This window comes from Papio anubis, chromosome 12, assembly GCF_008728515.1.
Source record: "Papio anubis isolate 15944 chromosome 12, Panubis1.0, whole genome shotgun sequence".
NCBI lineage: Eukaryota > Metazoa > Chordata > Mammalia > Primates > Cercopithecidae > Papio > Papio anubis.
This window is the reverse complement of record NC_044987.1, coordinates 16,048,695-16,076,674: the sequence shown is the minus strand read 5'-3', so window position 1 is coordinate 16,076,674 and position 27,980 is coordinate 16,048,695. Positions and strand designations below refer to the sequence as shown.

Sequence of the window (27,980 nt, the reverse complement as noted above, 5' to 3'; positions counted from 1 at the left end):
TAATTAAATGTTCTTTCAGGTGGCATGTTATTTGCTGACTTCTTTGAGGCAAATTCTGGGTGAAAAGAAACTAAGCACAATTAAGATGTTTGATTGACTCATTAGACTCAAGTTGAACTCAGTACAAAATGGCCAGTGCTAAGTTATATTCAGCTTAGTTAAAACCTAAACTACACAGCTAAATATATGCTCTTCATTGTTTAATTTCTATACACAGTTAAAACTAGTCCTCGAAAACCTCGTGGGAGACCTAGAAGTGGCTCTGACCGAAATTCAGCTATCCTCTCAGATCCATCTGTGTTTTCCCCTCTAAATAAATCAGAGACCAAATCTGGAGATAAGATCAAGAAGAAAGATTCTAAAAGTATAGAAAAGAAGAGAGGAAGACCTCCCACCTTCCCTGGAGTAAAAATCAAAATAACACATGGAAAGGACATTTCAGAGTTACCAAAGGGAAACAAAGAAGATAACCTGAAAAAAATTAAAAGGACACCTTCTGCTACGTTTCAGCAAGCCACAAAGATTAAAAAATTAAGAGCAGGTAAACTGTCTCCTCTCAAGTCTAAGTTTAAGACAGGGAAGCTTCAAATAGGAAGGAAGGGGGTACAGATTGTACGACGGAGAGGAAGGCCACCATCAACAGAAAGGATAAAGACCCCTTCGGGTCTCCTCATTAATTCTGAACTGGAAAAGCCCCAGAAAGTCCGGAAAGACAAGGAAGGAACACCTCCACTTACAAAAGAAGATAAGACAGTTGTCAGACAAAGCCCTCGAAGGATTAAGCCAGTTAGGATTATTCCTTCTTCGAAAAGGACAGATGCAACCATTGCTAAGCAACTCTTGCAGAGGGCAAAAAAGGGGGCTCAAAAGAAAATTGAAAAAGAAGCAGCTCAGCTGCAGGGAAGAAAGGTGAAGACACAGGTCAAAAATATTCGACAGTTCATCATGCCTGTTGTCAGTGCTATCTCCTCGCGGATCATTAAGACCCCTCGGCGGTTTATAGAGGATGAGGATTATGACCCTCCAATTAAAATTGCCCGATTAGAGTCTACACCGAATAGTAGATTCAGTGCCCCGTCCTGTGGATCTTCTGAAAAATCAAGTGCAGCTTCTCAGCACTCCTCTCAAATGTCTTCAGACTCCTCCCGATCTAGTAGCCCCAGTGTTGATACCTCCACAGACTCTCAGGCTTCTGAGGAGATTCAGGTACTTCCTGAGGAGCGGAGCGATACCCCTGAAGTTCATACTCCACTGCCCATTTCCCAGTCCCCAGAAAATGAGAGTAATGATAGGAGAAGCAGAAGGTATTCAGTGTCGGAGAGAAGTTTTGGATCCAGAACGACGAAAAAATTAACTCTACAAAGTGCCCCCCAGCAGCAGACCTCCTCGTCTCCACCTCCACCTCTGCTGACTCCACCCCCACCACTGCAGCCAGCCTCCAGTATCTCTGACCACACACCTTGGCTTATGCCTCCAACAATCCCCTTAGCATCACCATTTTTGCCTGCTTCCACTGCTCCTATGCAAGGGAAGCGAAAATCTATTTTGCGAGAACCGACATTTAGGTGGACTTCTTTAAAGCATTCTAGGTCAGAGCCACAATACTTTTCCTCAGCAAAGTATGCCAAAGAAGGTCTTATTCGCAAACCAATATTTGATAATTTCCGACCCCCTCCGCTAACTCCCGAGGACGTTGGCTTTGCGTCTGGTTTTTCTGCATCTGGTACTGCTACTTCAGCCCGATTGTTTTCGCCACTCCATTCTGGAACAAGGTTTGATATGCACAAAAGGAGCCCTCTTCTGAGAGCTCCAAGATTTACTCCAAGTGAGGCTCACTCTAGAATATTTGAGTCTGTAACCTTGCCTAGTAATCGAACTTCTGCTGGAACATCATCTTCAGGAGTATCCAATAGAAAAAGGAAAAGGAAAGTGTTTAGTCCTATTCGATCTGAACCAAGATCTCCTTCTCACTCCATGAGGACGAGAAGTGGAAGGCTTAGTACTTCTGAGCTGTCACCTCTCACCCCCCCGTCTTCTGTCTCTTCCTCGTTAAGCATTTCTGTTAGTCCTCTTGCCACTAGTGCCTTAAACCCAACTTTTACTTTTCCTTCTCATTCCCTGACTCAGTCTGGGGAATCTGCAGAGAAAAATCAGAGACCAAGGAAGCAGACTAGTGCTCCGCCAGAGCCATTTTCATCAAGTAGTCCTACTCCTCTCTTCCCTTGGTTTACCCCAGGCTCTCAGACTGAAAGAGGGAGAAATAAAGACAAGGCCCCTGAGGAGCTGTCCAAAGATCGAGATGCTGACAAGAGCGTGGAGAAGGACAAGAGTAGAGAGAGAGACCGGGAGAGAGAAAAGGAGAATAAGCGGGAGTCAAGGAAAGAGAAAAGGAAAAAGGGATCAGAAATTCAGAGTAGTTCTGCTTTGTATCCTGTGGGTAGGGTTTCCAAAGAGAAGGTTGTTGGTGAAGATGTTGCCACTTCATCTTCTGCCAAAAAAGCAACAGGGCGGAAGAAGTCTTCATCACATGATTCTGGGACTGATATTACTTCTGTGACTCTTGGGGATACAACAGCTGTCAAAACCAAAATACTTATAAAGAAAGGGAGAGGAAATCTGGAAAAAACCAACTTGGACCTCGGCCCAACTGCCCCATCCCTGGAGAAGGAGAAAACCCTCTGCCTTTCCACTCCTTCATCTAGCACTGTTAAACATTCCACTTCCTCCATAGGCTCCATGTTGGCTCAGGCAGACAAGCTTCCAATGACTGACAAGAGGGTTGCCAGCCTCCTAAAAAAGGCCAAAGCTCAGCTCTGCAAGATTGAGAAGAGTAAGAGTCTTAAACAAACTGACCAGCCCAAAGCACAGGTACTCTTTTCCACCTTGCCTGTTAAAACTAACAGTTTATTGAGCCCTTTCTATGGGCAAGTTTTAGGCTAAGTAGTTCAGTTATATCCAGTTATGAGAACCAAGAAAATATGGTGGAGGCAGTGGTATTTGCAGTAGTCCTTGAAGGACCAGTAGGATTTTGATAGGTAGAAAATGGCAGGACATAACATTCTAAGTAGAGGGAACAGTGTGGGTAGAAATGGAAAAGTAAGAAACATATTTGAGGAATATTGGATAGCTGGATTGGCACCTGTGGAAAATTGGGGAACTAAGGCTGAATGAACTAAGGTTGAGACTTAGATAACTTAAACAACTCAGAGGATGCTGAGTTGTTTGTACCTTATAGGCTTGATGTAATTAAACCTGGGACTTAATTTTAAAGGTACATTTTAATAGTCAAATTGTTTTACTATCCCTGATAGAATAGAAAACCGGAGGGGAGCATTCTCTTCCTCTGAGTAGTGAGGGATTAGAGCAGTAGATAATATGTTTTTGCAGAATACAAATGAGAAGTACTGGCCGGGTGCCATGGCTCATGCCTGTAATCCCACCACTTTGGAAGGCCAAGGTGGGCAGATCACTTGAGGTCAGGAGTTTGAGACCAGCCTGGCCTGGCCAATATGGTGAAACCTCATCTCTACTTAAAAAAAAAAAAAAAAAAAAAAAAAAAATTAGTTGGGCATATGATACACGCCTCTATTCCCAGCTACTCGGGAGATTGAGGCAAGAGAATCACTTGAACCTGGGAGGCAGAGATAGCAGTGAGCTGGGATCCCGCCACTGCACTCAAGCCTGGGCCAATAGAGTAAGACTCTGTCTCAAAATAAATAAATAAACAAACAGATTAGAAGCACTTAGCCTTAGGCCATGGAACAGGAAAGCTATAGAATTCAGTTAGTTAACATGATGCCAAACAGATTTTTACGGCATTTTTGTTTGTTTTTTTATTGTTTTGTTTGTTTATTTGTTTAACAAAGTAAGCTAGTCACTGGCCTTTTCTGAGAAGTGTTGCTGATCTTTAGGGTCTTTTGAAAAGATTGTCATGTAGTAGATGCCTATTTATGCCAGCATATCAAGTTAGAGTAAGATGGCCATAAACTTAGATTTGTAATGTTATTCAGGGCCGGGGGCGGTGGCTCACGCCTGTAATCCCAGCACTTTGGGAGGCTGAGGCGGGCGGATCACGAGGTCAGGAGATCGAGACCATCCTGGCTAACACGGTGAACCCCCATCTCTACTAAAGATACAAAAAATTAGCCGGACATGGTGGCATGTGCCTGTAGTACCAGCTACTCGGGAGGTTGAGGCAGGAGAATCGCTTGAACCTGGGAGGCAGAGGTTGCAGTGAGCCGAGATCGCGGCACTGTACTCCAGCCTGGGTAACAGAGTGAGACCCCGTCTCAAAAAAATAAATAAATAAAATTAATGTTATTCAACCTAGGGCCATAGTTACATTTAGTAATTCTGCCAGTTGAGAATTGTAGCAGGAATATAATGGGACTTATTTTTAACACCATGTTGGATGTTTTTTGTGATAGGAGCAGTGGCTCTTTAAAATCTGAGACATTTCTGTTGTAGCCTTTTATACTTCCTTTTTTTTTTGAGACGGAGTTTCGTTCTTGTTCCCCAGGCTGGAGTACAATGGCGTGATCTCAGCTCACTGCAACCTCCGCCTTCCAGGTTCAAGCAATTCTGCCGCAGCCTCCTGAGTAGCTGAGATTACGGGCATGCGCCACCACACCCGGCTAATTTTGTATTTTTAGTAGAGACAGGGTTTCTCCATGTTGGTCAGGCTGATCTCAAACTCCCGACCTCAGATGATCCGCCCGCCTCGGCCTCCCAAAGTGCTGGGATTGCAGGCGTGAGCCACTGCGCCCAGCCTATACTTTCATTTATAAGTTATTTCACTCCTACTTCTCTGTTGATAAAGGAAATATAAGAAATAGTTTTTGGTTAGATAAGCCATATTTATATCACACTGAACTTTTTGGTAATATAGACTGGCAGCTTGAATTTTGAGGGGAATTTAAAATAGTAGTGTAATTGGGAATAGAAGCTTAGTTGCTTGTTTGTTTTTAAGATAGGGTCTCACTCTGTCACCCAAGGTGGCTCAAGTGATCCTCTTGTCCCAGCCTCCTAAGTAGCTAGAATTACAAGTGTGTATTACCACGCCCAGCCAATTTTTAAATTTTGGGTAGAGATGGGTTCTCGCTATGTTGCCCATACCAGTCTTGAACTCCTGGCCTCAAATGATCTTCCCACCTCAAGCTGTTTTTTATTTTTTGATTAGAGATCTTTTTTTTGTGCTGCCAATTAGGATACGTTAATAGTTGATTTCTGTTTTGATGTGATTTATCAGCTGGGAATAATTAGAGTTGTATGTTTTGATTCTAAATCATCATGAAATTGATCAAGTATACCTCGGCTTCATTCAGTTATAATTTCAACATGTATGGTTGTTACTGTTTTTGGATTGCCTCATATTCAGGGTCAAGAAAGTGACTCATCAGAGACCTCTGTGCGAGGACCCCGGATTAAACATGTCTGCAGAAGAGCAGCTGTTGCCCTTGGCCGAAAACGAGCTGTGTTTCCTGATGACATGCCCACCCTGAGTGCCTTACCATGGGAAGAACGAGAAAAGATTTTGTCTTCCATGGGGAATGATGGTAGGTCAGGAAGGTCAACTTGGAGTCAGAACAGGCTTTTGATTTGTTTGTTGATTATTCTGGGGATGCCCAGTAGGCTCTTCATAGTTAGTCTAGGTCCTCTGAAAAACAGATGGCAAGAGGGGATTAAAAACATGAGGATTTTATTAAAGGAAATGCCTGAGAAGGGAAACGGGGAGGTAGCCAGGGAAGGCTGGGAGAGCTGTCAGACTGTGATGCCCGTCTCACCCCCATGAAGGAGAAGGGGAAGGAAGGCTAGAATCTTCCTAGACTGCTGTGCAGGTAAGAAAGGTTTAGAAAGCTGTCAAGGTGTCTTTGAGTAAAAGTGGACTGTCAGGGGAGTCTTGTGTCTCTCGGGAGCAGGTGGAGGAGTGACTCCTCCACTGAGTCACTGCCTGAAAGCCTATGGTAAGTGTGGCCTCTGCACCACTCGATTTCAGAGCACAGAGGCGGGGGCCCAGGTCAGTTGTGCTTTCTGTAGTTGGAGGTCTAGGAGGCACGTTCTCATGGCTGCCATATAGTTCTTAAGTGCAGAGTGGCCACTCAGAATGAATTTAGAGGTTTGAAGAATCCTTAGAAGCATTTGGTTTCTATTCTTGATTTTAGATTAGACTGTTTTGTTTTCAATATTTGGAATTTTGCTTTCATCGAGATGCAAGTTGTTGGCTTTTTTTTTTTTTTTTTGAGACGGAGTCTCGTTGTGTCGCCCAAGCTGGAGTACAGGCGCATGATCTCAGCTTACTACAGCCTCCACTTCCTGGGTTCAAGCGATTCTCCTGCATCAGCCTCCTGAGTATCTAGGATTACAGGCATGTGCCACCATGCCCAGCTAATTTTTGTATTTTTAGTGGAGAGGGGTTTTGCTATGTTGGCCGGCTGGTCTCAAACCCCTGACCTCAGGCGATCTGCCCGGCTCAGCCTCCCAAAGTGCTAGGATTAGAGACATGAGCCACTGTGCCCGGCCAAGTTATTGGCATTTTTACACATTTAAATAATTATTTAAAATAGATTCTGAGTTCTGTATATAAATATTTTAATATATTTTATTTTTGGAGTACCAATTAAAACAAGGTTTGAAGGTATCTAATGATAGAAGGGGATTTTTGAGAACCTCTCCTTCTACTCCCAAGAAGGGATTCAGTACTCCCTTGGAACTAATGCCTCATTTCTTTAACAGACAAGTCATCAATTGCTGGCTCAGAAGATGCTGAACCTCTTGCTCCACCCATCAAACCAATTAAACCTGTCACTAGAAACAAGGCACCCCAGGAACCTCCAGTAAAGAAAGGACGGCGATCGAGGCGGTGTGGGCAGTGTCCCGGCTGCCAGGTGCCTGAGGACTGTGGTGTTTGTACTAATTGCTTAGATAAGCCCAAGTTTGGTGGTCGCAATATAAAGAAGCAGTGCTGCAAGTAAGTAGGTGTTTCACTCTGACATGTTGACCTCTCAACCATAAAGTTGCTTATTTATCCCTAGTTTGTTGCACAGATGCATCAGGACACTGAATGTGGTTGTAATTGAGTTGTAAGACTTGTTACAGTTAGATTTTGTGGTGTGGGCTGTTCTTAAATAAGAAATACTCTGGGGCCATGTTGTAGAATGTTCTGCAACAATGGAAATGTTCTATTGGAATAGTAGACAACAATAATGGAAATGTTTAGTTCAGTGTGGCAGCCATTAGCCACATGTGGCTATTGAGTGCTTGACATGTGATTAGTGTGACTGAGAAACTACATTGTTTATTTCGTTTAACTTTAGCCATGTGTAACTAATGACTACCACATCAGACTGAAGCTCTGGAGGATTCCTACTTAAAACCTGACAACTTTATGAAATTATGTTGACCCAACAAAATTATGACAATTCGGGAAACATTGGAGATACACTGCATAAATATCTGTGCTTTCCGACTGTCTCTTAGAATATTTTCGTGCACATGGAATTTTTTTTTTTAAGAGACAGGGTCTTGCTCTGATACCCAGGCTGGAGTGCAGTGGCATGATCATAGCTCACTGCCAACGTTGAACTCCTAGGCTCCAGTGATCCTCCTCCCTTGGCCTCTCACAGTACTGGGATTACAGGCATGAGCCACAGTGCTTGGCCTCATATGAAATTTCTGTTGGTTTTTTTTTTTTTGAGACGGAGTTTCGCTCTTTTTGCCCAGGCTGGAGTGCAATGGCTCAATCTCCGCCTCCCGGGTTCAAGCGATTCTCCTGCCTCAGCCTCTCGAGTAGCTGGGATTACAAGCATGCGCCACCATGCCTGGCTAATTTTTGTATTTTTAGTAGAGACGGGGTTTCTCCATGTTGGTCAGGCTGGTCTTGAACTCCTGACCTCAGGTGATCTACCTGCCTCGGCCTCCTAAAGTGCTGGGATTACAGGTGTGAGCCACCGCACCTGGCCGAAATTTCTATTTTTAAGAAGTTTTGTTTTAATTTGTATGGGTACATAGTAGGTATATACATTTATGGTATATATAAGATGTTTTGATACAGGCATGCAATGCATCATAATCATATCATGCAAAATGGGGTATCCATTCCCTTAAGCATTTATCCTTTGTATTATAAACAATCCACTCTTTCAGTCATTTTTAAATGTACAATTAAATTATTATTGACTATAATCACCCTGTTGTGCTATCAAATACTAAGTCTTATTCATTCTTTCTAATTATTTTTTTGTACCCATTAGCCATCCCCTAATATGGAATTTTTTATGTTGAAATTTTTATTACTCTACTTTTTCTCCTTTTTTTAGTCAGTTTGTGGATGTACTTTTTGCCATCTGGGATACTTTATTTAAAGTAGATCAAGATAGTAGCATAAACAGAAATTTTGGTGATTGAGCATCTTGTAAATTACCTGGCACAAATAATAGGTATCAATAGATATTTGCTGAATGAGTGAGTGACATGAAAGTGATTAATATAAAGAATAGTTGGGAGAAATGCTACATTATTTACTTCAGGGGAGATAATTTCTAGGAGACAAGAAGTAGTTCTGTGCTTTGGTTTGGTCTGACCTTAAGCAAGAATCTTGTCTCAGTCTCATTAGTGGAAAGAAGTAAAGTAATTCACAGATCACAAAAAAGTACATGATAGCAAGATAAAGTTGTGCTAAATTTAAGAGTTAAAGTGGATTCAGTGCAATTGTAGACTTCAGATTACATTAGAATTTTATTAAATCTAAATTTAGGGGTGAAGTATATATCAAAGCCACCAGATTTAATTATAACATTGTAGTGGTAGACAAAGGAGTTGTTTGATAATTTTAGTCTGTTTTGTGTTAAGATTACTTGATGAATATTAACCTCATAAGAGAGTAGGACTGATGTGACTACGAGAAATACTGACTGATCACTTTGTGTGTAGTGCTAGTCAGTGTTGGATTACAAGAAATTTGAGTCCCATTTCAAAAATAATTTGATATTTGCTCCTTTTAGATCCTAAAGGTAGGTGAAATTGCTGATCCGGGGATTCAAAGGCTCAGATTTAATCTGAGTAATGAGCAGTCCTTTTTTCAGCTATAAAAATGTGAACCTGAATAAAGATTCACTGATTGTTTCAGGCAAAATGAACACTTGTTTCAGTGCTTCTCTTCTAAATTTAATTTGTTTCATGGTTTAATCCTTGTTTTCCTAGGATGAGAAAATGTCAGAATCTACAATGGATGCCTTCCAAAGCCTACCTGCAGAAGCAAGCTAAAGGTAGTGTTGTTAAAAAGGTCTTCCCCCAAATGTTCCTTGCTTAAATGCTGTGTAGTTGTATACATCCAGTAGAAGATAATACTTTTTTTTTTTTTTTAAGTGCAACTCTTTCGCAGGGAGTAGATTGTTGAAGCTACGTAATAGGTACATGGGGGTTGATTGGACTATTTCCTGTATTGGGGGATATTTTTTAAATTTTACATAATAAGTCTTTAAGATTTATATAAAAATTATAGTTCATTCTATTTCCTAGAGCAATTAAAGTATACCTATTTCACCTGATCAACTTAGCATTAACTTTCTTTAGCCTTTCAATGCTAACTTTTAGCTGCAGGAAACTGAGAATGTTGTGTCACGTTTCTACGCTTCTATTTTTTAAATGTATTTTTTTAACTTATTTTTAATTTTTGTAGATACATAGCAGGTATATTTATTTACTTATTTATTTTTTTGAGACAGAGTCTCACTCTGTCTTTCAGGCTGGGGTGCAGTAGCATGATTATGACTCACTGTAGCTTCGACCTCCCAGACTGAAGCCATCCTCCCACCTCAGCCTCCCTAGTAGCTGGGACTACAGGTGCGCACCACCACGCCTGGCTAATTTTTGTAATTTTTGTTTGCAGAGACGGGATTTTGCCATGTTGCCCAGGCTGGTCTTGAACTCCTGGGCTCAAGCAATCCTCTCACCTTGGCCTCCCAAAGTGCTGGAATTACAGGCATGAGCCACCACTGCACCTGGCCAGCAGGTGTATTAATTTATGGGGGTACGTGAGATATATTGATACAGGCATACAATGGGTAATAATCACATCAGGGTACATGGGATGTCCATTACCTCAAGCATTTATCCTTTGTGTTACAAACAATCTAATTATACTCTTGTAATTATTTTTAAAGGTACAGTAAATTATTGCTGACTGTAATTACCCTGTTGTACTATCAAAAACTAGATCTTATTCACTTCTATCTAGCTATATTTTTGTACCCATTAACCATCCCCACTTTCCCCCTCAACCTCACTACCCTTCTCAGCCTCTTGTAACCATCATTCTCTCTGTCTCTATCTCCATCATTTCAATTGTTTTAATTTTTAGCTCCCACAAATGAGTGCGAACATGTGATGTTTGTCTCTCTGTGCCTGGCTTATTTCACTTAACATAATGTCCTCTAGTTCCATCCATGTGGTTTCAGACGATAGGATCTCGTTCGTTTTTATGGCTGAATAGTACTCCATTGTGGATATGTACCACATTTTCTTCATCCATTCATTTGTTAATGGACGCTTAGATTGCTTTCAAATCTTGGCTGTCATGAATATTGCTGCAGTACACATGAGAGTGCAGATATCTCTTTGATATACTGATTTCCTTTCTTTTGGTATATACCTAGCTGTGGGATTGCTGGATCATATGGTGGCTCTGTAATTCTATTTTAAATAAAATTATTCTCACTTATAGACAGATGATGTTGTTGTTTTTCCCCCAGCTGTGAAAAAGAAAGAAAAAAAGTCTAAGACCAGTGAAAAGAAAGAGAGCAAAGAGAGCAGTGTTGTGAAGAACGTGGTGGACTCTAGTCAGAAACCTACCCCATCAGCAAGAGAGGATCCTGCCCCAAAGAAAAGCAGTAGTGAGCCTCCTCCACGAAAGCCCGTCGAGGAAAAGAGTGAAGAAGGGAATGTCTCGTCCCCTGGGCCTGAATCCAAACAGGCCACCATTCCAGCTTCTAGGAAGTCAAGCAAGCAGGTCTCCCAGCCAGCACCGGTCATCCCCCCTCAGCCACCTACTACAGGACCGCCAAGAAAAGAAGTTCCCAAAACCACTCCTAGTGAACCCAAGAAAAAGCAGCCTCCACCACCAGAATCAGGTGAGTGCGGAGGGCAAGAAGGAATTGCTGAACCACAAGTACTAACAAAAAAGCACTGATGTTTCAAACAGCATTTGAAAGCAGGAAATGTATGATTTTAAGTCTTCAGTTCAAGAAAATCAGCTCTCTTTCTAACTATTATGTATAATAATAAACAAACAAAAAACCAGTTAAATTGGAGATATTGTTTTAATTTCCTGTTCGAAGCCTAGAGTTTAAATAGTTTTTTTTTTTTCTAATGCCCCTTTCTTCACAGGTCAGTCAGTACTAAAGTAGTTGTTGCCAGCATCTGACTGCAATTTATTCTGAATTTTTTAGGTCCAGAGCAGAGCAAACAGAAAAAAGTGGCTCCCCGCCCAAGTATCCCTGTAAAACAAAAACCAAAAGAAAAGGTGAGGAGAGATTTGTTTCTCTGCCATTTCTCAGGGATGTATTCTATTTTGTAGGGAAAAAGCCTTATCCTTGACTTCTATGTATATGGCAGTGGAATTTCTTAAAATTAAGAAATTTCAAGTTTAGGCTTTTAGCTGGGCACGGTGGCTCATGCCGGTAATCCCAACACTTAATGAGGCTGAGGTGGGAAGATTGCTTGAGGCCAGCAGTTCAAGACCAACCTGGGCAACATAGCAAGACCCTGTCTTTATTTAAACAAAAAAACAAAAGAAGAAGTAGTTAGCCAGGCATGGTGGCGCTTGCCTGTAGTCCCAGGTACTCAGGAGGCTGAGACAGAAGGATCGTCTTGAGCCCAGGAATTCGAGGCTACCGTGAGCTATGATTGTACCATTGCAGTCCAGCCTGGGTGACAAAGCAAAACACTGTCTCCAAAAAAAAAAAGTTTGGGCTTGGCAAGGCACGGTGGCTCACGCCTGTGATCCCAGCACTTTGGGAAGCCGAAGCGGGCAGATCACTTGAGGTCAAGAGTTTGAGACCAGCCTGGCCAACATGGTGAAACCCTATCTCTACTAAAAATACAAAAATTAGCCGGGTGTGGTAGTGGGCGCTTGTAATCCTAGCTACTTGGGAGACTGAGGCAGGGGAATTGCCTGAACCTGTGAGTCAGAGGCTGCAGTGAGCTTAGACTGCATCACTGCACTCTAGCCTGGATGACAGAGCGAGACTCCATCTCAAAAAAAAAAAAGTTTAGGCTTTAGCCTGTTTCTTTTTTGGTCTCTTCCTTGTTGCTTTTCCCTTCTTTGTGGCCCTGTATGTTCTAGCCTAGGAATCTGCTTATTCTAAAAGCCATTTGGCATAATTATTTTTTGACCCCAACATCCTTTAGCAATTATTTGTCTGTAAAAATCACCCCTCCTTGTTTTCACTATTTTTATTTATTATGGATAAAGAGATAGTGTGGTGACTTACATCTATAATCCCAGCACTCTGGGGGACCAAGGCAGGAGGATCACTTGAGGGCAGGAGCTGGAGACCAACCTGGGCAACACAGTGACACACAGTTGCTATAAAAAATTTAAAAATCAACTAGGCATGGTGGCATGCACCTGTAGTCCCAGCTACTCTTGAGAAGCTGAGGCAGGAGGATCACTCGAGCCCACAAGGTCTAGGCTGCGGTGAACTATGATTGTGCCACTGTATTGCAGCCTAGGCAACAAAGCAAGACCCAATCTCTTAAAAAAATTTTTTTTGAAGATTATTTCTCTGTTTATGTTGGAAACATGTTTTTTAGATCTATTAATAAGATTTGTCATTTGTGTTATTATCTGTTGCAAATATGAAGGCAAATAGGGTGTGATTTTGTTCTATATTCATCTTTTGTCTCCTTAGGAAAAACCACCTCCGGTCAATAAGCAGGAGAATGCAGGCACTTTGAACATCCTCAGTACTCTCTCCAATGGCAATAGTTCTAAGCAAAAAATTCCAGCAGATGGAGTCCACAGGATCAGAGTGGACTTTAAGGTAAAGGTTTTCAGTGACCGTAAAGTATATTGAGTGTCAAAGACTTTAAATAAAGAAAATGCTACTACCAAAGGTGTTGAAAGAGGAAATCAGCACCAACTGGGGAAATGAATAAGAACTCCCATTCACAGATAGGTTTAGCGCTGGGAGAGCTTTGGTCAGTGTTCTTAGGTCACTGTTTGTGAACTGACTGCAGAACATAGATAATGAAACATTCCTATCCATCCTGAGCAGTATCAGAGGAAGTAATTCCTTCACATGGAAAGTATCAAACCATGATGATTCCTTGAGTTAGCAAAACTGTAAGGGAAATTCAGTCCCAGTGTGTCTTTGCAATATATTCGATATGAATTGAACAAATAAGCGAGCCTTTTAATAGTCTGTGTCTGAGATTTAAACTTTCTAAAGCAGCAGTTATTTTTGGACTCATTGAAATGAAATACTCTGACATTCTGATGTCATACTAATTTTATGCTTTTCATCCTTATTTTCCATCCAAAGTTGTGTAATTGTAAAACTTTCCTAAGTGACCTTTTTCTCTCCACAGGAGGATTGTGAAGCAGAAAATGTATGGGAGATGGGAGGCTTAGGAATCTTGACTTCTGTTCCTATAACACCCAGGGTGGTTTGCTTTCTCTGTGCCAGTAGTGGGCATGTAGAGGTAAGGCATCCTGCTTCTTTGTACCCCAGGAAGTACACAGATTATTTTTCTGTGGATGAAATTACTATAGTCTGTTTTGTTGGTGTTTAGCAGGTACTATCCCCTGTTTAAACCAGCTAAAGAAATGTTTTGAAGTATTTTAGAGATTTTAGGAAGGAATCTGCTATTAGAGTAGCAAAGTTATGGAGAGTGAAAAGATCAATAATCCCATCTCTCTTAAATTCAGTCTTTATTAGAGTTCTGATCTTTCTGTTAGATGTCTAAATAAGAGAAAAAATTATACAGTGGTCTGTTAAAAGGGATGCTGTTGGTGGTGGTTTTATATTGTATATCAGAGCCTCTTTGTCTACAAAGAGCTCTTACCAATTAATAAGAAAAAGGAATGATATCCAGAAAAAAAATAGGCAAAAGACAGAAATAGATAATTCACAAAATTAGAAATAAATACATGGTAGGTGGTGGGGGAGGTGAAAGGAGGGTGTCTGTTTTTTAGCCCTCTAGTGACCAAAAACTGGAAATTAAAGCATGATAAAAAAGAATCCTGAATAAATGGGGGCTTTCTGTTGGTAGAAAGAAATATAGATTAGTTACAATCTTTCTTTCTGAGGGAATTATTTGGAAATATATATTTATCTTTAAAATAGGTATATCCTCTAACATAGCAATTGCACTTCAAATACTTATGGATATAAATAGATAAATTGGCAAACCTGTAGATATAAAGTAGTGTTCATTTCAATATTGTTCATGATAATAAAAAACTGGAAACAACCCAAAAGTCCATATAGGAGCATAGGTTAAAATAAGTATAGGGCATATATAATGGCAAATATGAAGTCCTAAAGATGATAATATAGATTGATGTTATTAGGTTGGTCAAAAGTAATTGCAGTAATAACATGGAAAGATGTCCATGACATATCACTGAGTGAAAAGAACAGATTACAAGATAGTATATAAAGCACAATCCCATCTTAGTTTGGAAAAGTGTTTTTAGAATATATATCTAGAAAACAATCTGGAAGGATTCATACCAAAATATTAAGAGTGTGGTTGGATTATGGGTGACCTCTATTTGTTTCTCTGTTTTTTTGTTTTTTTTGTTTTTAATCTTTCTGAGTTTTTTTGCAGTATGTACCACCTTTACAATGAGAAAGGAAAAAGTGCACAATTTTGAATAGGAAGCAGTAGTTTGTCATTTATAAGGGACATATCCTACATCCTTTACAGTTCTTAAATTCCTGGCAGATACCTCTTTGGCTTATTACTTACCACATAAGATATGTATGCAAAGGTAGTAAAGAAAATCCAGGTCGGGTGCAATGGCTCATGCCTGTAATCCCAGCACTTTGGGAGGCTGAGGCAGGAGGACTGCTTGAGCTCAGGAGTTCAAGATCAGCCTGAGCAACAGTGAGACCTCATCTCTACTCAAAAAAAAAAAAAAAAAAAATACCGGGCATGGTAGCATGTGCCTATAGTCCCAGCTACTCTAGTCCCAGCTACTTGGGAGGCTGAGGTGAGAGGATCACTTGAGCCCAGGAGATCAAAGCTGTAGTGAGCCATTATCACACCACTGCACTCCAGCCTGGGCAACTAAGCAAGACCCTGTCTCAAAAAAATAAAAAAGAAAAAAAAAAAAGAAAAAATAAGAAAATCCAAGCTAGGTTGAAATCTGAATGTTGAGCAGTCAGTGAGACACAAACTAGGTAAGAAACTCAACCCTGCCCACTTGCCATTTGAAGTTATTACTAGCAAAATTACAAATTATTGCCTGGTATTCATTTACTAAGCAAATATTCTCTTAGTCCCTATTATGAACAACTTATTGTTCTAAGTGCAGGAGTTGCTTCAGATATCATTGAGACTGAGAATATTCAGTCTACAAGTGCCAGGGTTCTACTATATCTCTTTTCCCTCCTAATATAGTGCTTTGCACCCACATTTATGCCACCCACAGGTATAACTTATTTTTATAGCACCAGTCCTTCAACTTCTGGGATTAAACAGATTTCTTTTTCAGGGTATAATTGTTCTGATTTAAATTCTTTATAGTTGTACATAGCAATCTCACAGGATTCCTAAAACATGAATTAGAGAATAGCCTGCTGCCTGCACTGCACTCCTAAAGCATAACCAGTGCTTGATGAACTCTCTTCCAGGCGAACTTTTTAAACTTTTTATGTTGACATGATTTCAGATTTACAAAAAAACTATGAGTCGTACAAAGAATTCTAGGTACCCCTCACCCAGATTCCCTAAGTGTTAATATGTTTCTCTGTGTGTATCTCTTCTACAAAATAACAAATAAAATACATATACACATTTTACCTATAGATATACATTTGTCTAAAAATTTGAGAACAAGTTGCAGACATATACCATTTTACCTATAAATATTTTAGTGTGTATTTTTTAAAATCAAGGATATTCTTGTATTTAACCATGGTATAATTACCAAATCAGGAAATTAACATTGGTACATTACTATTATCTGATCTATAGGCCTTATTTAGGTTTGACCAATTGTCCCAATAATTCCTTTGTGGCAAATGAAAATTGTGGATTATCCTAATTAGTATTTTTGAAAATCCTATATCAATATGAAAATAACTTATTTCTAAAATTAGAAATGGAGGCTGGGCGTGGTGACTCATGCCTGCAATCCCAGCACTTTGGGAGGCCTAGGTGGGTGGATCACGAGGTCAGGAGATGGAGACCATCCTCGCTAACACGGTGAAACCCCGTCTCAAAAAATTAGCCAGGTGTGGTGGCATGCACCTGTAATCCAGCTACTCAGGAGACTGAGGCTGGAGAATCGCTTGAATACGGGAGGCGGAGATTGCAATGAGTTGAGATTGCACCACTGCACCCCAGCCTGGGCGACAGAGTGAGACTCTATGTCAAAAAAATAAGTAAATAAAAATAAAAATGAATTTTAAAAAAATAGAAATGGAAAGGACAAACCAGAGCTTAGAATTGTTTCGTATATTACAGAAAACGTTTAAACCCTCCCTATTTCCCTCACCCCACTCCTTTACATTCCCATAGCTCTTCGTTTATACCACTCTTAGGGCACTTAGCATGTTCTGTTAGATCTTGGATTATATTTACTTTGTTACTTTCTAATTCCACTGTTATTACCACTTTAGTACTCTGAATCTCCCACAGTGCCCAATACTGTACTTTTTTACATAGTCATTATAATGAATATGTATTGACTTAAATATATGCCAGTGGACTACTAAAACCCAAAGTATATAAGGAGGGTATGGTTGATTATGTTTTTCTACATATTATTTGACATACTTCTATCTTCCCATGTTCTTACTATAGTTTGTATATTGCCAAGTCTGTTGTGAGCCCTTCCACAAGTTTTGTTTAGAGGAGAACGAGCGCCCTCTGGAGGACCAGCTGGAAAATTGGTGTTGTCGTCGCTGCAAATTCTGTCACGTTTGTGGAAGGCAACATCAGGCTACAAAGGTACAAAACTTGGTAATAGAACTACAGCTGGACCTCTGTGTCAGTGGGTTCTGTATCCCTGGACTCAACCAATCTTGGATTGATTATATCTGGGAAAAAATTAGTAGTTGCCTCTGTACTCTATGTGAACAGACTTTTTCTTGTCATTATTTCCTAAACAATACAGTAGAGCAACTATTTACATTGTATTAGGTATGATAAGTAATCTAGAGATAATTTAAAGTATATGGCGGGAAGATCACTTGAGGCCAGGAGTTCGAGACCATCTGAGCTAACATGGTGAAACCCCATCTCTACTAAAAATACAAAAAATTAGCCAGGCGTGGTGGTGGTCACCTGTAGTCCCAGCTACTTGGGAGGCTGAGGCAGGAAAATCGCTTGAACTTTGGACGCAGAGGTTGCAGTGAGCCACTCCAGCCTGTGGTGCAGTCTGTCACGCCAGCCTGGGTGACAGAGTGAGACTCCATCTCAAAAAAAAATAAGTATATGGGAGGATGTGCATTTTCTTACATGCAAATGCTGCACCATTTTGTCTAAGGGACTTGAGCATCCATGGACTTTGGTATCCTCTGGGGGTCCTGGAACCAATCCCTCACGGAAATCAAGGGTGACTGTGCTTAGAGTATTGCTTTCTTTTTCGATCTCTATTTCTGTCTTCCAGTTAAGATTTTGTATCTATATTATTTCTCTTTTTGCTTAGTCTGTCTTTAGTATTTAATTGGGTGTCATCAGTTGCCCATTTTGTGTTTTAATTTTGGAACAATGGCAGAAAACATGATACTGAATAAAATTCCAAAAATAAGTCAAATCTCCCTAGTAAGAATGCTGATCACCAAGTGCCTTTGGCAGGAGTAAATAATGCGTGAGGAAATTAAAACTTACAGTTGTGTGCTCTACTTACTTGCCAGTAAATGTGAAATGGGGTGCTAAGTAATAGGTGTTGGGTGAAGGTAATATGATGCTCATCATTTTGCCATTATATTTTCTTACAGCAGCTGCTGGAGTGTAATAAGTGCCGAAACAGCTATCACCCTGAGTGCCTGGGACCAAACTACCCCACCAAACCCACAAAGAAAAAGAAAGTTTGGGTGAGTTATACACATGATGCTCTTTTATAGAGAACCGTCCTGTGACTGTTGGGCTTATGTAACTTGTATTACAAATATCTATGCTTGAGGATGTCAGTATGACAATCTTTTTGCCTCATTACTAGGAAATCATCTCAGTAGAGAAATGAAATCTATAAATGGATGCATTTGAGAACCTTTTAGTTAAGGAAAGATATTAAAAACAAGAAATTCCTGTTGAATTTCTTTTCCTCTTTTCTAGATCTGTACCAAGTGTGTTCGCTGTAAGAGCTGTGGATCCACAACTCCAGGCAAAGGGTGGGATGCACAGTGGTCTCACGATTTCTCACTGTGCCATGACTGTGCCAAGCTCTTTGCTAAAGGTACCCAAAAAGCCAGTTTTGCCAGCTTTCAGAGGTTGTACTTGGTGTTTTGGAGGTGAACTAGACTCTCTAGTGAAATGAAATAAAAAGTCTCACACATTATGTCAAGGATACCATTTAGACACATTTCCTAAGTTCCTGTTTAGAACTTAGCAACTAGAAATGTCTTGTTAGTTCATATGGGAAGTGTTAAGAGGACTTTTCATTATAACTAACCACAAAGAAATCCTCTAAGCTAGTATTTCCCAAAGTGTGGTATATATATTATACATTTGTTTATTTCAGAAGTGATTTTAGTTGGTACTCAAACATTTTCTTTTAATAGTTATATTAGAAAAAATATTAATATAGCTAATACATTAAACCTATTATATTACTGACTTAGGATAATCATATAAAGTTCAGTATTTTAACTAAGATAAGCAGATCAGTTTGAAGAAGTTTATTAAGTAAAAAATAATAGAGGAGATCTCTGTATATAAAGAAAATTTATGAAGGTTATGCAGAGTACTGAATCTTAGGAAGTGCTCCTCTAAGCTCTAATATAAATGCCCTAGAAATAAGGAAAAAGCTTACATGTACTGTTTCTGACTTCCATATTGCCACTTCCTTTTAAATATTTAAATATTTCTTTCAAATGTGTGAGAAATTTCTCTCTTCCATTCTTTTCTATTGTTTTACCTTGAAAATCTACCTTATGACCTTTATAAATGAAAAGTAGTAAACTAAAGAAAACTAGTGGCGTATGAAGCTTTTCTGTGAGTATTTGAGGGGTTCAGAATAATCTTGAGACTTCAGATATGTGAACATTCCACAGTAGATCCATGCTGGTGTTCATGATCCCAGAAGAAGATTTAGATTGGGTTGGTATATGCAAGTCAAGGGCCGTAAAAACACATATACGTGAGCCAAAGCACTGCTGTAAACTTTGCTTTGCTTTCAGGAAACTTCTGCCCTCTCTGTGACAAATGTTACGATGATGATGACTATGAGAGTAAGATGATGCAATGTGGGAAGTGTGATCGCTGGGTCCATTCCAAATGTGAGAATCTTTCAGGTACAGAAGGTTGGAGTCTTTTTATTTCAGTTTTCTTCTTTATAGGTACTACTGCATTTATAAGCCTCTAGAGCACTTGAAACCTAAAATTATGGTTGTGTTGTTATTTGAAATCTCTAAAGTTTTTTTTTTTTGAGACAGAGTCTTGCTCTGTTGCCCAGGCTGGAGTGCAGTGGTGCGATCTCCACTCACTGCAAGCTCCGCCTCCCGGGTTTACGCCATTCTCCTGCCTCAGCCTCCAGAGTAGCTGGGACTACAGGCGCCCGCCACCGCGCCCGGCTAATTTTTTGTATTTTTAGTAGAGACGGGGCTTCACAGTGTTAGCCAGGATAGTCTCGATCTCCTGACCTTGTGATCCGCCCGTCTCGGCCTCCCAAAGTGCTGGGATTACAGGCGTGAGCCACCGCGCCCGGCCTAAATTTATTTTTTAGTTTCTAGAATAAGCAGCATTGTATTACATTTGTGCTCACTTATCTTGAATATATGCCTTTAAAGTATTTATTTGCTGTCCTTTGTGGGTTCCATAACCTGATTCTCAATAACCAAATTCAGGATTGGTGTTAATTAATAATGCCACTTTTTGAGATCAATATGTGTGATATCCAGGAGGATATTAGAATCTTAATGTGGTGCCCAACATATGGCTTTATAGTAAGTTCAGTGGAATAGTTTCCTCTTCTTCCTCTCTCCCATTCTTCAGAGGACCTCATCATGGTAGGTTTTTGTTTTCTTAGATGAGATGTATGAGATTCTATCTAATCTGCCAGAAAGTGTGGCCTACACTTGTGTGAACTGTACTGAGCGGCACCCTGCAGAGTGGCGACTGGCCCTTGAAAAAGAGCTGCAGATTTCTCTGAAGCAAGTTCTGACAGCTTTGTTGAATTCTCGGACTACCAGCCATTTGCTACGCTACCGGCAGGTAGGCCAAGTCTCATTTTTTTTCTGAGAGCTTGTTCTTAGGTAGTTTTTACGTACTGTTTCTCTTTTGTTTTGCTTCATTCTCCTCACTTAATTTTTAGTTACTTGTTGTGGCTATAACCGTTAGGAAAATATTTAGAGCCAAGAGTAGGACCTTCTTTAGAGTAAGAAATGGGAAGGAGCTGTATCTTCAAAGGTCTTGCTGTTATAATGAGAAATTTGGACTTTATACTCTGAACGTGATGGGGAGCCAGTGAAGCACTTCACCCAAGACAGTAACCTGATCAGAGTTGCTTCTTAGAAAATATTATTCTGACTGGAGTGGAGAAGGACTGGAGATACCTGAGCCTAGAGGCAGGATTCGTAGTTAGGAGACAGTTATAGTAATCAATTGGAAAAACACTTTCTGTCTATGTAAGTTGTGAACTTTACACATTTATAAAGTAGTCATTAGAAGAACTATATGGATCACTTTTAACTCAGAGCTAAGCTGCTGTTTTATCTTTTAATAGAGCTCCCTTTTTTTAAATAGGAAAGTTAGCTGCTTTCTATGTTATACTCAAAAGGAACTGAACACAGTTTCAGTTTCTTCATACTAGGTTTGGAAATTACCAAGAAAAGTTCCTAAGTTAGCCTAGCTAAGCTATTACATAACAGTCTCATTTTTAACTTTCCTTTTCTATTTGAGAAATCTGATTATTTTCATGTTCTTTGGAATATGAAATGAATATGAATCATTCAGTACCATCTTTATTAATTTTAATAGAATTTGCATGGACACCTTGGTTTTAGTGTTAGATAAAAGCAACATATCTTTCCTGGCAATAGGCTGCCAAGCCTCCAGACTTAAATCCCGAGACAGAGGAGAGTATACCTTCCCGCAGCTCCCCCGAAGGACCTGATCCACCAGTTCTTACTGAGGTCAGCAAACAGGATGATCAGCAGCCTTTAGATCTGGAAGGAGTCAAGAGGAAGATGGACCAAGGGAATTACACATCTGTGGTATGTTTCTACAGCGAGCCATCAAAATTTCTAGTGCCAGTGTAGCTTCCTTGGATCTGTGGGGCATGAGGCTGAGTATAAGTAAATTAAAAAATGATTTGTATTATATTTAGAAATGTCACATGGCTTTAGAAACCAAAAAATGTATGAGTTATTTTAGCTTTGTGTTTCAGAAGAAGGGTTATGATAGGGAAGGTAATGTCTTAAAATAGTTCTTTTATTTCACTTTCATCTCAGTTTTCTGAAAATTATTTTTATATTAAGAGGAAGCACTAACAAACTGTTGATGTGGAAAATGCTAATGTGAAATTAATTGGTTCTCCCTCCCCTTTTGAGATCAGATCTGAATAATGTGCCTTTCTTTATAAGGTCTTCATTTGTAGATAGATGCCTGTTAATTTTATGATTTTAAGAATGTATAGGAAATGATCATTTATTATCTCATGGTCTATATTTGCTATTCTGTTCTTTATTATTATTTTTGAGATGGAGTCTCGCTCTGTTACCCAGGCTGGAAGGCAGTGACAGGATCTCAGCTCACTGCAACCTCCGCCTCCCATGTTCAAGTGATTCTCCTGCTTCAGCCTCCTGAGTAGCTAGGATTACAGGCATGCGCCATCATGCCTGGCTAATTTTGTATTTTTAGTAGAGATGGGGTTTCACCATGTTGGCTAGGCTGGTCTTGAACTCCTGACCTCAAGTGATCCACCCACATCAGCCTCCCAAAGTGCTGGGATTACAGGCCTGAGACACTGTTTGCTTATTTTAATCCAAATTAAAAACTGTGGACCTGCTTGGATAATTTATCATGATACAGCCAATTTGTTTGCATTCTTACCTCATTAGCCTGGCATCTCTTAATTGCCACAGGTTAATTGTGAATTGAATCTCAAAGGTCTCAGCCAAAGAGTATTATACCACATTAAAATAGGGTACGAGTTTTCTGTTGGATCTCTGTGCTGGATGATTAGGGAGGAAAAAGGAAATGGTTTTTAGAACACACTGTTTTAAGAATAATTAACATTTTGTTTTTGTATACAGTTGGAGTTCAGTGATGATATTGTGAAGATCATTCAAGCAGCCATTAATTCAGATGGAGGACAGCCAGAAATTAAAAAAGCCAACAGCATGGTCAAGTCCTTCTTCATTCGGGTGAATGATATTACTAATTCATGGTTTTAATGCTTACCTATAAGTAACTACCCTGTGAATACAATGAACTTATTCTCTTCTACTTTTTGCTTTGTCATGTCTATGAAACATCTTTGGTTTAATTTGATCCTCTGATTCTTTGAGAGGAATTTGATGAGGTTGCCAGAGTGGATGGATCTTTCCCTTGGTGACCTGAAATTATCCTCGTATTGACAGAGAAGCTGGTTTGAAGTTTTTTCATGTGGTATCTAAATGAATGTTTACATATTTACATTTTGTTTGTGTTTTATTTTAGCAAATGGAACGTGTTTTTCCATGGTTCAGTGTCAAAAAGTCCAGGTTTTGGGAGCCAAATAAAGTATCAAGCAAGTAAGTGAATTTAGCATCACTTTTTTTTCTCCTCATCGGCTAGAAGTCTGAGAGTTCTCGTATTTCTAGATTGCAGTTTTCCTAAAGGTTTTAATACTAGAAATGAATTGGTTGAAATGCCTTTTCGGTGCTGTTTTGAGGACTACACTTAATGTTTGTTATAGGCAGTTGCCTTTTTGTTCTTTACTTTTGTATTTGTTTTATTGTAAGGAGCTTGGTTTAATTGTGACAAATGTACAATACATGTGTGATGTAGCCATGTAGCTGGCCTTGTTATAAATGGGTTCTGTTTGACTGATAGTTCAAATGGTGCTTTGTACTGCTCTTGATTTTCCATATGTAAATTCTTTTGATTTGATTTGATTTGATTAATTTTTTTTTTTGAGACGGGGTCTTGTTCTGTTGCCCAGCTGGAGTGCAGTGGCGTGATCTCGGCTCACTACAACCTCTGCATCCCTGGTTCAAGTGATTCTCCTCCCTCAGCTTCCCAAGTAGTTGGGACAACAGGCGGGCACCACCATGTCCAGCTAATTTTTGTATTTTAATAGAGACTGGGTTTCACCATTTGGGCCAGGATGGTCTTGATCTCTTGACCTCGTGATCTGCCTGCCTTACCCTTCCAAAGTGCTGGGATTACAGGCGTGAGCCCCCACGTCTGGCCTCTTTTGATTTTTTGATAGGGTTATCATTTGTTTCAGCAAGTTTAACCAAGAGTCATATGTTGAGATATTTTTTAAAATATTAAGTTCTGTGTACTTCTGCAGTTTTCCAAATGCTGTGACTTGTTCTTACTGTGACTTGTTCTTATATTCTGTGAATGGTTCGTACATGGGGCAACAGGTGATATCAAGAATTTGATTATTTTATACAGTTCTAGGTATACTGTAGGAGTTCAATAAATGCTTGTTGAATCAATTATTTTCAGCAGTGGGATGTTACCAAACGCAGTGCTTCCACCTTCACTTGACCATAATTATGCTCAGTGGCAGGAGCGAGAGGAAAACAGCCACACTGAGCAGCCTCCTTTAATGAAGAAAATTATTCCAGCTCCCAAACCCAAAGGGCCTGGAGAACCAGACTCACCAACTCCTCTGCATCCTCCTACACCACCAATTTTGAGTAAGCCACCAAAAGGAGCGTCGTCACCCATTTCCCTCTAAGTGCAGACGATTGACTTTGTGAATCCAATTCACTAAAATTAGATATACTTGGCTATCAGAAAGGAATTTTAAGGTCATCCTTAAATGTAATACCATCATTAATTTTGCTTCACTTGAGGTGTTAATGAGGACTTGATATAAATACTCTTGAGTATTGTAACATAGATAATGAGATAGCGTTACTCTGAACACTTTGAAAAGTGGTTATTTTATAGGCTGTAGGCTATGTAAGCTAATTGTTTTCTTTTTTCCTGGAAATCAGACATAGTATTGCCAATTTTAACTGGATCTCAAGGTATTGATGGGAGTCTTTTGGATTTCAAGGTACTGATAGGAGTCGAGAAGACAGTCCAGAGCTGAACCCACCCCCAGGCATAGAAGACAATAGACAGTGTGCTTTATGTTTGACATATGGTGATGACAGTGCTAATGTAAGTACTTTGCGACACAGGGCCCTAGTTAATACATACCCCAAAAGAACTGTTTGTCCTTGTGTCCATACTTGATGACTGGGTGCCATTTATTTAATGAACTTACTTACAACTTACTAATTTATAACTTTTATTTACCTATAACTTATTAACTTGTAACTTTTATTTATTTGTCACTTAGTTCAAACTTTTATTTATTTGGCACTTGGAGCTTTTTAATGACTGATTTTCTTGATTAAAAGGTGACTGATTTGCCTTAAATTAAACCCTTGATGTCTAGTAATTTGTAATGGAAGTTCCTCAAGAATATTTTGTGCAAGTTAATAAAATCTAAGTTGCATATTAAAAAACTTATGTTTCATATAGGATAGCAGAATGGTTAAGAGCCCCAGTTCTGCCGCCTGCCTGAACACATTTCTGTGCTTAACTGCCTACTTACTGACTTTGGCAAGTAGTTTAACCTCTCTGACCCTCAGTTTCATCTTTAAAATGAAGATAATAATGCTTCCTCAGAGTGGTTGTGAGGATTAAATGAAATAATGTATGTAAAACCTCTATTTAGTGCCTGGCACACATAGTAAGCGTACAATTTTTTTAAAAAGTTGGTTTTTTGTTTTTTTCTTTTTTGAAACGGAATTTCGCTCTTGTTGCCCAGGCTGGAGTGCAATGGCGCGATCTCAGCTCACTACAACCTCTGCCTCCCAGGTTTAAGCAATTCTCCTGCCTCAGCCTCCCGAGGAGCTGGATTACAGGCATGTGCCACCATGCCCGGCTAATTTTGTATTTTTAGTAGAGACGGGGTTTCTCCATGTTGGTCAGGCTGGCGTTCCACCCACCTCATATACCAAAGTGGTGGGATTACAGGCGTGAGCCACTGTGCCCGGCCAAAAACTCTTAAATACAGTCTGAGAGAACTGACTTTGAAATACAGTTTATAGACGTCAGTGCACATTTTTATAAACTTACCACCTATTGCTCTTTTTGTTTGTTTGTTTTCTTTTGAGACCAGGCCTCGCCCTGTCACCTAGGCTAGAGTACAGTGGCATGATCTTGGCTCACTGCAATCTCGGCTTCCAAGCGATCCTCCTACCTCAGCCTCCTGAGTAGCTGAGACCACAGATGCGCACCACCATGCTGGCTAATTTTTTTGTTTGTTTTTGTTGAGACGGAGTCTCCCTATGTTGCCCAGGCTGGTCTCAAACTCCTGGGCTCAAGAGATCCTACTGCTTCAGCCTCCCAAAGTGCTGGGATTATAGACGTGAACCACCATACCCAGCTCATTTTTTTATTCTCTAGATTTGTAAAATAGTTTCAGTCTATGGAAAAAGTAATCTAGAAAAGAAGGAAGTGGAAACAGAGCAACGTTGCAAAATGAATTCTGATTTCTGTGTGCCTCCCCGCATTAAAGAATTACAGTTGCTTTCTTGAGGTTATCCTCACTGAAGAAAAGCTAACGCCGAGGAAAACCTCCTTTGGCATTATATTCTTTAGGAAAAAAGAAATCTCTATTTTATAGGATGCTGGTCGTTTGCTATATATTGGCCAAAATGAGTGGACACATGTAAACTGTGCTTTGTGGTCTGCGGAAGTGTTTGAAGATGATGACGGATCACTAAAGAATGTGCATATGGCTGTGATCAGGGGCAAGCAGCTGGTAAGACCTTATGGGTAAATTTTATGCAAGGGATTCCCTCTCAGTTTCCAGATATTCTTCCTGTGGGTGAATATGGCCTCACTGATATTTTTCACAGTGCCATCAGGGTAGTTAGCCAACAAGTATTGATATACATAATTCAACAGACTACCAATAGATAAAATGAATTGTAGGAACTGTAGAATGGGATGAGTCTATAGAGGAGATGGTAAACGTCTTAAAACATCGGAAAATCTGAATAGGGCTCTTTTCTTTTTGGATTTTTAGAGATGTGAATTCTGCCAAAAGCCAGGAGCCACCGTGGGTTGCTGTCTCACATCCTGCACCAGCAACTATCACTTTATGTGTTCCCGAGCCAAGAACTGTGTCTTTCTGGATGATAAAAAAGTGTATTGCCAACGACATCGGGATTTGATCAAAGGCGAAGTGAGAGAGCTTTAGTTGCTTTTTTAAAAAAAAAAAAAAAAGACTATTTTTTAGAGTAGTTTTAGGTTCACAGCAAAATTGACTGGAAGGTACAGAGATTTCCCATATACCCCCTGCACCCACATATGCACAGCCTCCCCCATTATCAGCATCCCCCACTGGAGTGGTGCATTTGTTACAATGGATAAACCTACACTGGACACATGGTTATTACCTTGAGTCCGTAGTTTACATTAGCTTTCACTCTTGGTGTTGTACATTCTGTGGGTTTGGATGAATATATAATGACATATAGCCCCCATTATAACATCATATGGAGTATTTTCACTGCCTTAAACATCCTCTGTGCTCTGCCTATTCACCCCTGCCTCTCCCCAACCCTGGGCAAACACTGATGTTTTTATTATCTCCATAGTCTTGCCATTTGCAGAGTTTCACATAGTTGGAATCATATAGTACATAGCCTTTTCAGGCTGGCTTCTTCTGCTTAGCATTTAAGTTTCTTTCAAGTCTTTTCATGGCTTATTTAGTTGCTTTTTGAATTATTTAGAAATTCAAAAGAAAAATACAAAAATATAGCAAGATGATAAACTGTTTTGCTTTTCTATTAGGTGTTCCTAGAGGCACTATCTCTTTTGGGAAATACAGAAGTGTCCTGCTAAGTGAAACAGAAGGATGCTTTTGAGATATGCTGTGTGCCTTCCACTCTGAGACAGTCAGGATCACGAGTATAATGTGCAAAGGGACAGCCTATTAACAGCTACCATGGGTTTTATTTAAGGTGGTTCCTGAGAATGGATTTGAAGTTTTCAGAAGAGTGTTTGTGGACTTTGAAGGAATCAGCTTGAGAAGGAAGTTTCTCAATGGCTTGGAACCAGAAAATATCCACATGATGATTGGTATGACCTAGCCTTGGTTATTGGGGAAGGCTGTATATATCATTGGGGAAATTTCTGGTCCTCAGTTATAAAATGACCCTCAGTGTGGTATCTCACGCCTGTAATCCCAGCACTTTGGGAAGCTGAGGCGGGCAGGTCACTGGAGGTCAGGAGTTGGAGACCAGCCTGGCCAATGTGGCGAAACCCCATCTGTACTAAAAAAAATTAGCTGGGAGTGGTGGTGCATGCCTGTAATCCCAGCTACTTGGGAGGCTGAGGCATAGGAATCACTTGAACCCCGG

The 27,980-nt window shown here is 40.0% G+C and overlaps 1 protein-coding gene across 12 annotated transcripts in view; it reads left to right on the top strand.

Annotated features, from left to right (window-relative positions):
* Positions 1–27,980, top strand: part of KMT2A (lysine methyltransferase 2A) — a 93,861-nt gene that overhangs the window by 37,551 nt on the left and 28,330 nt on the right. For 5 of the 12 annotated variants that reach the window (XM_031652908.1, XM_009187404.4, XM_031652911.1 and 2 more), the window contains 21 exons: positions 218–2,868; positions 5,378–5,555; positions 6,733–6,967; positions 9,199–9,263; positions 10,749–11,126; positions 11,445–11,518; positions 12,909–13,040; positions 13,588–13,701; positions 17,035–17,181; positions 18,174–18,269; positions 18,511–18,631; positions 19,575–19,697; positions 20,423–20,607; positions 21,435–21,608; positions 22,650–22,760; positions 23,056–23,129; positions 24,055–24,248; positions 24,614–24,720; positions 26,237–26,374; positions 26,642–26,800; positions 27,582–27,699. In XM_031652908.1, coding sequence (XP_031508768.1) covers positions 218–2,868; positions 5,378–5,555; positions 6,733–6,967; positions 9,199–9,263; positions 10,749–11,126; positions 11,445–11,518; positions 12,909–13,040; positions 13,588–13,701; positions 17,035–17,181; positions 18,174–18,269; positions 18,511–18,631; positions 19,575–19,697; positions 20,423–20,607; positions 21,435–21,608; positions 22,650–22,760; positions 23,056–23,129; positions 24,055–24,248; positions 24,614–24,720; positions 26,237–26,374; positions 26,642–26,800; positions 27,582–27,699 — 5,574 coding nt within the window. The remainder of the gene's footprint in view (positions 1–217; positions 2,869–5,377; positions 5,556–6,732; positions 6,968–9,198; positions 9,264–10,748; positions 11,127–11,444; positions 11,519–12,908; positions 13,041–13,587; positions 13,702–17,034; positions 17,182–18,173; positions 18,270–18,510; positions 18,632–19,574; positions 19,698–20,422; positions 20,608–21,434; positions 21,609–22,649; positions 22,761–23,055; positions 23,130–24,054; positions 24,249–24,613; positions 24,721–26,236; positions 26,375–26,641; positions 26,801–27,581; positions 27,700–27,980) is intronic. The other 7 variants (XM_021926599.2, XM_031652910.1, XM_031652909.1 and 4 more) reach the window with 3 other exon arrangements.